Source organism: Plasmopara halstedii (genome assembly GCF_900000015.1).
Source record: "Plasmopara halstedii genome assembly, contig: Scaffold_3060, whole genome shotgun sequence".
NCBI lineage: Eukaryota > Oomycota > Peronosporomycetes > Peronosporales > Peronosporaceae > Plasmopara > Plasmopara halstedii.
Genome location: NW_020189964.1, coordinates 652,856 through 663,033, shown reverse-complemented (window position 1 = coordinate 663,033; position 10,178 = coordinate 652,856). Strand labels below are relative to the sequence as shown.

The 10,178-nt window shown below is 43.4% G+C and overlaps 3 protein-coding genes across 3 annotated transcripts; 1 reads left to right on the top strand and 2 right to left on the bottom strand.

Moving 5' to 3' along the window:
- Positions 1–4,658: 4,658 nt before the first annotated feature.
- PHALS_06650 (uncharacterized protein) lies at positions 4,659–4,905 on the bottom strand (the record flags this gene model as incomplete). The annotated part of the gene is made up of 2 exons (XM_024719976.1): positions 4,659–4,778; positions 4,843–4,905. The coding sequence occupies 2 exons, from the start codon at positions 4,903–4,905 to the stop codon at positions 4,659–4,661; spliced, it is 183 nt and encodes a 60-aa protein (XP_024585222.1).
- Positions 4,906–5,887: 982 nt separating this feature from the next.
- On the top strand, positions 5,888–7,468 carry PHALS_06649 (cmgc mapk protein kinase; the record flags this gene model as incomplete). Its single annotated transcript, XM_024719975.1, has 4 exons — positions 5,888–6,210; positions 6,285–7,214; positions 7,280–7,375; positions 7,447–7,468. 4 exons carry the CDS (start codon positions 5,888–5,890, stop codon positions 7,466–7,468), a joined length of 1,371 nt encoding a protein of 456 aa, XP_024585221.1.
- An 89-nt stretch (positions 7,469–7,557) lies between these two features.
- PHALS_06648 (diphthamide biosynthesis protein 1) lies at positions 7,558–9,103 on the bottom strand (the record flags this gene model as incomplete). Its single annotated transcript, XM_024719974.1, has 7 exons — positions 7,558–7,695; positions 7,774–7,857; positions 7,929–8,198; positions 8,264–8,458; positions 8,533–8,574; positions 8,647–8,802; positions 8,873–9,103. The coding sequence occupies 7 exons, from the start codon at positions 9,101–9,103 to the stop codon at positions 7,558–7,560; spliced, it is 1,116 nt and encodes a 371-aa protein (XP_024585220.1).
- Between the last annotated feature and the right edge of the window lie 1,075 nt (positions 9,104–10,178).

The following is a 10,178-nucleotide window of genomic DNA, read 5'->3' as shown; positions in this document are numbered from 1 at the left end:
GGTAAGGCAATAATTACTCTTGGAGTAAGCGAATTGCGATCCGCTAACTCGTACTTGTTCTAACTATAGAACGAAACGTCGGTGACCTAAATAACGCTTCCTCAAGCGCTAAGCTACGGCAGCCCCGCTGCAAAAAGTGTAAGACAATAGTACAAATCGTACCTGGTTACTTCCCCACTAAGATGTTGATCACACTGGTCCTCAACGCTTCTTTCTTTTTGTGACACCTGAGCGCAGCGGCTGCTCGATGCTCGTTGAGCGCTGACTGTAACGCACAGTTTCACCCTACCGCGAGCGAATTCCCGTGCCGGCTCCTCTGAGCATAGCCGCACCCGAAGTGCTCACCCGTGTACTTAAACGAATGTCTCAACAATCCTTGCGACTGAAGTTCTGGAAGCAATTCTCGGCAAGATTTCCGGGTATTCTTCGATGAATATGGTCTAAGTTAATTTTCAAGTCCTAGGCAGACACCTGCACCTCCCATGACGATACAAGGCCAAGATTTTCGCTGAGGAGGAGACCCTCGCAGTGTTCAACACGAGTTACGTACTCCGTTCCCATATCGAAAGGAGGAAATTGTTGCGATTCTCTGCCCTTGAGATCATGACGACGTTCACTCAACACCAACGAGCTGAAACTAGCTTAGTGTGTTCAGCTTTCTCACTTGCTAACGCAAAAGTAATACTGACTCTGATATTATCTTCACGTCGTGACAACGGCTTTAAACAGGTTGCTCGCCGCGCTAGGGGGTACCCTTACACAACTTTGCGAGCGGGCCTTCTACTCACACAAATAGCAAAAATAAGCACCCGAAGGTCACTTTGCGAGCGCTCATCCAAATCACACATATTATCACTTCTCAAAAATATCACCTGTGCTAAGAACATCATCCGTTTGGGAACTTCGTACTCTCCATGAGGATTGTACCTTGGGTACTTGAAGCTGGCGAGAGTCTCGATGAATATCAAACTCAGTTCGCGCTCTAGATGACAAAAACGCGCCATGTCACCCACTTCCAAATCCAGCTTTAGTTGGAGTTTGAACTATCGTCAAATGATGCAAATATGCGAATAAGATAAGACCATCACCTTCAGCTCCGAATACTTACAACCTACTCGTTTCCATGATAGCTATTAGAGCCAACAAACAATAGTCGCCCTGACATTGAGGTCAGTCCACGTTCACCAGTGGGAAGGGTGTTTCGATGAGCGACCTTGTCTCTTCTTTAGATAGATATGAGCGTGGTGTGCGCCATGTCGGAAGCGGCAAAAGCGCCGGGTCAATCATACCAATTACAGTCATAAATATTCGTAGCATTCCGGATAAGGGTATTACTTCCATGTCACCAGATACTGGTGATATAAAGCTTCCGTTCTGCTAGACGTTGCACGCGAAGTGGGTCACTGAAAAGTGCCAGCAGAAGACAACCTTCTCGCGGCTGCCTCTCGAAAGCTATCTCGGCTCTAACGTAATGTCGACACTCTTCGAGATTCGTGGAATGTGTTCGAAAATGAGATGTGGAACATCACGGATAATCTATCAGAAATTTGTCATCTCACAGCGTGGGTAGAAGCATCCCGAACCATATCATTTCTCGAGGGCAAAGGGTGCGTAAGATTTAAATGATGGTAGAGACTTAGATACATTAACTGAAGAGCTCTTCAAATCAAACTGGCTCGACAGAGCGGGGTCATAATATGACTTCAGTAAGCCCACGTAATACACGGGATGTGTTTGAATTTATTATGAACGTATAGAATAAAAAATGATGCGAGTCCGATGTAGCGCAGCCACATCTCGGCCTTAAAGACCACAGAAACCGCCTGTGTAGGTGTATAACTAATGTTGTGACAAATCTTTTGGCGCACATTTTTTTGCCTGCCTGTGACATCGACGTGTTGCTTATGCACATCCTGACTCTCATTTATAGCGTCGTGCACTACGTAGGTTATTGGAAATGAAACGAATGAGCTACTTTCGAGGGTAGCCAGACTGATGTCAGCAACCCAAATTTTTCGACAGCCCCAATTAAACTAAAGCCCCTTTGTGGTGGTGCCAAAGACATCAAAGGACTTCAGCAAACTATTTATGCAAGATGAGGTTAAGCCTGTAGAGGCATGTACTGTGTAACTTCATTACTGTGGGAAATTTGCTTAAGCCAGGCGATCTCTTTACACAAGTCTTTTCGAGAATATTCAATATTATATAATGAACATATTCTGTCTGACCGTCTACCTGTCGATGGTCAGACGTTTACATGTTCAATCTTGCGCCCAAAACCTTAAACAATGTCCGACAAAGCTTCACTGCAAAGTGCGGATCTCTATCGTAATGACTACCGTTAAGGCTTGCTGGCGAAAATCTTTGCCAAGGAGCGGTTCGGGGTATCCTCGCCAGTAAGAGCGTTGCTGACAACAGCGATATGTGCAATCTTGACCAGACGATCCATAGAGACGGTAATGTCGGTATTTCCGGATGTATCTTTTAGATTACCAAAAATCAAGTCCAGACTTATTAACTGACGATATCTCCGTCGGAACCGGTAGGCCGGCCAATGGTTTTATCGCACATGTAGCTAGGGACGTGCGCAGATATGTACTTCATCACTGGGCCAATTGTGCTTTTTTTCTTTTTAAGGATCATGTGCTTTGTACAGTATTTCGTACTTGTGGAGATCAGACACCACTGTACATTGAGTACTGAGAGAGCATGAAGCAAGCTACAGACTTGCAACCAAGCGCTTCAATATAGCAGCATTTAGGCTTTCAGTCTACTTGCTTCCCAAATCTTTATCAACGCAACACACAATGCGTTTGACCCATAGATATGGCAGTGACGTTTCCGTTCTGACATATGGCAATTAATAGTTGAGGCGACGCGAAAGTTCATCCCCTACCTTAAAAGAAGAAGCCGTAATGACGTCAAATTGCTTCCTAAGCAACAGGGTTTGCCGTGAACACAATATCAGCATTGGAAACGAACTCTTTTAATGGCAAACTCTCCTATTCGAGAGCGACATTTTTTTAACAAAAAATAAAAGGATTTTTGCTTGAGATACCCGGCGCTATCTTTGCTTTCAAATTTAACCAATCTCAAAGGCGTTTCTGCTTCCTGAGAAAGGTGAGTTTATGAATCGTTAAAGCTTCACTAAGAAAGAAGTGCACGACATCAAACTTGTCCGACTTCCCGTCGACCCATGGCTTGTAGCGCGCTAGCCTAAATTTGAAGAGTTTTTGAATCTAAGTCACCGATGAGACAACATTCCACATTGTCGAAGTCCTTAATTTTCACTTGAAGATTTAGCCTAACCTTTGACAGTTTGTAAATGCTCCTATCCCAATACACGCGATGACGTATCCATCGTTGATAATTTAATTTCTCCGCGTATTGTCTACTACTTTCGACAGTCACGCATCGTTCGTAAGTGGGCATTAGTTTTGATTCCATCATAACATTTTCTTTTTTGTTTCACAGTTCCCGGGGATTTTACGATCAACAAGCAAACGCTGTGAGCCCCACATTTCCTAATGAGAGTCACTTCATTTCCATCGACCACGATCTTCATGAGGTACAATGAAAACCCAGCTTTTTCGTTTAGGCCGCCATGCGTCTAAAGAGACTTGTATTACCCCCTCGAGATATCCATTTCGTGAGACCCCAACTCTTCAAACCTCTCAACCATGAGACAATGCGGCACGAAAGTGGCAAACCACATTCAAAAGATCTGCAAATTCCGCGAGTCTGATCGGCAGCTAATATGTATAATTATATTCTCTTTGATATAGTCAAGGTGCATAGCTACAAAAATATCCATAGAGCCTGCCTCGCAGTGTCTCAACCGGCCCTCGCGATACAAAAGCTATACTTATACTGCCACAGCTTTCTCAGAAAGGTAGAGTGGACGCGGGATGTCATGAGGCGATACATACCTATTCTAAACCCCTCCGTAACGATGGCTGACATTATCACTTTGGGAGAGGGTCAGACGCCGTTGCGGTGATAAGAGCTCTTATCGTTTGGACATATTCCGCTAGTATTGTCTTCCGTGATGTATTGACAAGAACTCAACGCATCCAGTACGTCGAGAAAAGGCGACGCGAACACGTGCGATCTCTGTCGCTTCAAATCGTCTATAGGTGAGAGTGCCGCATTTACCGAGTTCTTGCATGCGGGTGTCCATTCTCGCACGCCATAGCATAGCTTTGGTGATTGCTAGCGCGACGCGCTGATGTTTCATTTATTACATGGACGAATTCACGTTATATTATTTATCCTCAATCATAGGATCTGCATGATTCTCGAGACTGGTCGGTCTACCCTAAGCACAGTGGCTTCTAAATTGAATTCGATTATGATATTATCAATGAAATGCGGTGAGCTCAGCTTCTTCTCCAAATCAAAATGCACTAATTTGTTGATCTCGCCGCCCTCACACACGATTTCGGTTAATGCTGGTTTCAAACTGAAGACAGTTTTCCGATGAGCATCATAATGATTAATAATTCCGTTCGTCTAAGAACGTGTTCGTTAGTTTATAAAAAATAATCGGGGTTTATAGGAGGGACGTAGCTTTGACGGCAGAGCTGGCGGATTGTTCATGTATGACTTCTTATTCTTTCTCAAGTGTGGTGATGCCTGACAACCTGCATTCGTCTTATCTACAGGTGCTCATTTGAAAATTCCAACAGTGATGCGATGGCAGTCATGGCTCCATTCTTGTATGTTGTCGGTGTCTGTGCGAGAAGTGCCAAGAACATCGGACAATCAATAAAATAGAGCTATTACACAGTGTCGTATAATTTGTGCGAAATTTTACAGCAGTGTGTACAATGATGTATATACATCAGTGCTCCCAGCTTCACTATTTTGGTATGCAGCATCGAACAGGATAAACCCATAGAGCATTGTCATCTACAGCTGTCACTAGGTCCCATTTTTTGACATGCATCTGATCTGTACCAGTGTCGTAGAAATGAACAACTTTAAGCCAGTGCGCAATCAAATTATCAAGTCTGCCTGCTTCGCCTTTAAATTTTCACTCGTCATCGTCGTGACTTATACAGCTACGAGTAGCTCTGCGGCGCAATGCTGCTGCGATAGAAGCAGACAATTATCACCACGTTATCAACAGCTGCAATAACACATCACCCGCATAATTGCAATAGGAGACGTGTAACTGGCAACAGGCAATGAGGACTGAGAACTTACCCAATAGTTAACCAGCAGTGTAATAATCATTGCGACTTTGGTATTTAATAAGAAATTTATTTTATGATTGAGCAGCTGTGATTGCCGATGGAAGGGCACAGCCTGCTTCATTTTTTTGATCTACAAAGCCTTCGGGAACCCTCCAAAATGTGTGCGATTTGACTTTGAAGCGTCCAAAATGAATGACTAGTCAGACATTTTTCAGAATTTAGGCTAAATTGCTTCTACTACCCTTTTCGGCCACAATGCTACGCTTCACTTCTACTTTGGTAGTTTTTCTATTTCGCGAATATAACGTAAGCTAAGAGTCTTTTCTGGACAATCTGTCAAAGCTTCTAATTTGAGATTTCGTTTGTTTGGACAGGCTGTCATTCTACCCTATGGACGCAATTATAAGCTCTATTGGCTTCTGAAGTTGCGATAAAAATTTTAAACGGGTCTTTCGAGAAACGACCAGTTCCAATATTGAAGCAAGCCTCAATTGTTGCAATGGTGACTGCTCGTACTGACCTATACACTGGCGCTAAAAAAATACTAATAACAAAGTGAGCCAATAATCCACTCAGACAACCAAGAACCTCAATGGGTGCTTTGATCGCGTTGCTTATATTTAGTTTTATTTACGTTGTATCTAAACTCGCGGCGGCTCACACAAGGCATCCAGAGGTTTCGCGATACGATGGCCAGCTTTACGCCAACGAAATCAGCTTCATCTTCTCCACTAAAGTCTACCGAAACCCCGCCCCTCACATCTTCAAAGACTTTACCAGCAAATGGATTGCCAAGTGGACATAAAGTCAATGCATCTTATAAGACTTCAGCTTCTGTTGGCGCTTGTAGTACAGTCAGCTCCACGACCAAACTCAGCACCACTTCTACAGTCGTTGCTGCTCCCGCTCGTCCAGGAACGTACTCGTTTGTAGTAGCAGGAACAAACTTTCAAATTGATGAAAAGTACAAATTCGTCAAGGTTATTGGTCGTGGAGCCTATGGCGTTGTCGTGTAAGAAAGTTTGTCATGATATGTGCTTGTTTTTATTGTGGACTTTATAACTTTATCTCATCTTTACTTCCCAGTTCGGCTGAAAACACCGAAACAAAGGAGAAGGTGGCTGTCAAGAAAATCTCGAGAGCCTTTGAAGACCTTGTGGATGCCAAACGTATTTTGCGCGAGATTAAGCTCTTGCAACATTTTGACCACGAAAATGTTATAACAATACTGGATTTATTACCACCACCGTCTTGGGCACAGTTTGAAGATGTCTACATTGTCGCCGATCTGATGGAAACAGACTTGCATCGAATTATATACTCGAGGCAGCCACTTACTGACGAACATGTACAGTACTTTTTGTACCAGATTTTGAGAGCACTCAAGTACATTCACTCGGCGAATGTACTTCACCGAGATTTAAAGCCGTCAAATTTGTTGCTCAATTCAAATTGTGACTTAAAAGTATGTGATTTCGGCCTGTCACGAGGTGTCGCTCCAGAGGAAGACAATATGGAGTTGACTGAGTACGTCGTCACACGCTGGTATCGCGCGCCAGAAATTATGCTTTCATCTAGAGAGTATACCAAGGCAATCGATATTTGGTCCACTGGTTGTATATTTGCAGAATTACTTGGTCGCACGCCACTCTTTCCAGGTGACGATTATATTCACCAGCTGCAAATCATTTGTGACAAAATTGGAACTCCTTGTGAAGAAGATCTACATTTTGTTGTCAGCGAACGAGCCAAACGATTTATGAAAAATCAACCCATGAGACCTGGTGTTCCATTTAGTAAATTGTTTCCAAAGGCATCTCCCGAGGCTCTTAAGCTGCTTCAACGTATGCTTAAATTTGACCCCGCAAAGCGTATTTCGGTCGAAGAAGCGCTTGAGCATCCGTACTTGGCATCCCTTCATAATTTAGAGGATGAGCCTGTGGCTGAAAGTTGCTTTAGCTTCGATTTTGAAAAAGAAGACCTGACGGAATCGCGGCTGAAAGAGCTTATTTTTGAGTGTGTATTCCTGTTTAAGTTTGTGTGACTCATGATTTTTGACAGTGTCGTGAGCTTGTATTTAGGGAGATTCTAAAAATTCACCCAGATGCACTGCGCAGCGTTAAACTGCCTCCAGAGGGCGTATGCAGTCCTCCAACGGAACATGTGCTCAGCCCAAGGTATCAACTTGTCTTTAACGAATTTGAAATTTGACTTGCAGCTAAAACAATTTGATACTGCCTGTTAACAGTACAACACGTTCGCAGATTTAATTACTTGACGTGTATATCATTATCAGAGGAGATTTTAAGTTCTTGACGAAAACAATTATTGGCAATAAGCAAAACGACCTATTAAAGACTTACACAGCTCTTTTCTTTTGATCGTGGTAGTTTGTCCATGGTCCACTGCCTTTGGCGTAAAAGTCCATTGGGTATGAATCTTCTTTCCATTGTATTCGCTCAAAACAGATTTCGGCTTCATACGCAGTGAGCAACGGCTACGGTGAATATTGACATACGTCAGCATCAGATCTTTAATGGCGATATTTTATGACAAAAAAAAATCAGCAACTCACCTTTGGGAATGCGTAGCCCCAATCTATTGAAAGACGAGGACACGCAATTTGAATCCACGCGTCAACATCTTTGAATCTTGCAAGCTGGTTGGTGAAACACAGCATATTAGTGAATACTGCAGGTTAATGTCAAACATCTCAAAGGTGATTCCCACCTTGTCAGGAAAAAGCTCGGATAACAAAAGAACAAAAAATTCCTTGCCACTCTGCTCCAGTGTTTTTTTCACGTGGTCAAGAATTAGCGGATTACCCTGGCGCCCGAGTGTCCCAAGCACAATGCCAAATTTCTTAGCCATTTTAGCTTGGTCTATTGCGGCACGACGATCTTCCATCATATGCGGAAGATCATACTTTTCGATACTGAGCACCTTCGGGTATGGATCATAGCGATATGCCTTCAAGCTCGGATTCATGATCATAGCTGACTAAACATTGCCATAGTGTGAGTGCAAGTGAAAGGAAACAATGCTTGAAACGCTTCAATACAGACCTCAAGATGGAAACGTCCGTCTGCAACAAATACAAGAGCATCGACTCCATCAATGAGAGGAGAAGTACAACCAAGCACCTCTCCCGGAGATAGTGGCTTGACTTGTGGCACCACCAGCCTTTCAAAATAATCTTTTAGTCTTGACGCCGCCAGGTGAATCGAGCTACTGAACTGAATCGTCCCCATCAGAGCAAGCTAGAAACCGATTGTAAGAAATTTTGCTCTGTGACCAATTATAGGGGCTGCAATACACCAAATACTTGTCATACCTTTGTTTCCATTGGAAATGTCAACTTCAAACATTCGATAAGCTGTGTTCATCGGCAAAACATCAGTTAAGCCAGGTGAGAAACCAGGAAAAGCTCAAAATCGATACCGCGTACATGGTCAACGTCAATGGCAATATCCACAAACACATAAAGCATCTTAATCGACGTAACGTCAATTGGCACAAGACAGCTATGACCGTAATGTACCATAAAATCAGCACCTAGCGCAAGCGCGCTAAGATCATCGACGCAGCAAGCGCCATACGTTACCTGTGAATCAGTGTATGCACTCCTGTTACTAAGTTGTACCATCTTGCAAGCGTAACATGAGATACCTTACATCGCCTAAAATGATGCTATCGGCACCTGTAAATCGCTCGATAATATCCGAGATGACACAGGAGTAAAGCAAAAGTCCTTCTGGAAACTGCAGCGCTACACGTTTACTGCCGGCCTGACGGATACGCCAAACTGTCTTTCGGATCTCAAAATTGTAATTCCATGGCAATTGCTCTATGGCTTTCGTTAGTTCAGAATCATTTGTAATTTCTTCAGGAATTTGATTGCCCATGCGCCGTCTTGACGTTCCTATTGACTTTTTGATATTGGTGCTGTGTTTCGCGAGCTCTCTTGAATCGCATTTATCCTCACTGCTCCACACCTCTTTGTAAGATAAATGCATTTACAGTCAGCAAGGTACGTACTCAGTGCCCTGACAGCATTCTCCTGTGGTGGTGGCTTTGCTATAACCAGAGAAGCGCAACGGTCTTGCAGCAGACGTGCACGACGTACCCTCTGATTCGACTGATTCCATTGTTTGAGACCAATCGTCTTGCTAATAAGGTGACAATAAACATTTGAAAGTTTGTCAAATAGTGGTATTCTTAAAATCGGGCTTTATCGGTTTATTGTTTTCGTCGAATTATTAAGAGCATATCTATAAAGCCCTTGCCTGGAACGATTACGGTGCCGGAGAGAGACGCTCCCATTGATAAGATTTAATCGAAATAGTGCAGTACACGCCTGAACAGATTTTACCCCTGTTGAATCTAATGAAGAGCAATTTTGTGGCGGGCGATACCATGGCATGAAGTTAAGACGACTTTTGCTGTAACAGCGAGTTAGCGGAAGCATAATGTATTAGTAGTGGCACGGATACAAATAAGGACACTGTTGGAAACAAGTTGAGTCTCCACCTAAGTAAACCAGGAGGAGCTATGAAACTCCCAACCATTTGCATAACTACATAGCTACAAGCAGAATACATTCACTAGGAAACTCACCTTCAAAGCATCAGGTCCTTCCTTCCTATCTGTCATTTACAGCACTTTGCGCAGAAGTAGCGTATCAGGTCACCGATTTAGTCCAACAGGTTATGAGTTCATCACAACAGAATGATAATGTCATTCACAATGTGACGGACGAGAAATAAGAGCTCACTCCAGCAGCAGTATTGCTGAAACGCGGGAGATGATGCTACAGATAAAGGAAGAAGTACAAGATGTGAGGATAGAAGTAGCATCAATTAGGTATGATAACGGACAGCGTCATCAACAGCGTTCTGTACTTAGCAGTGTTTCGGCAGAAGCATTTAGGAGTGTCATGCTTGAACGCATCAAGAGTCAATCCAAACCTCACATGCCAGC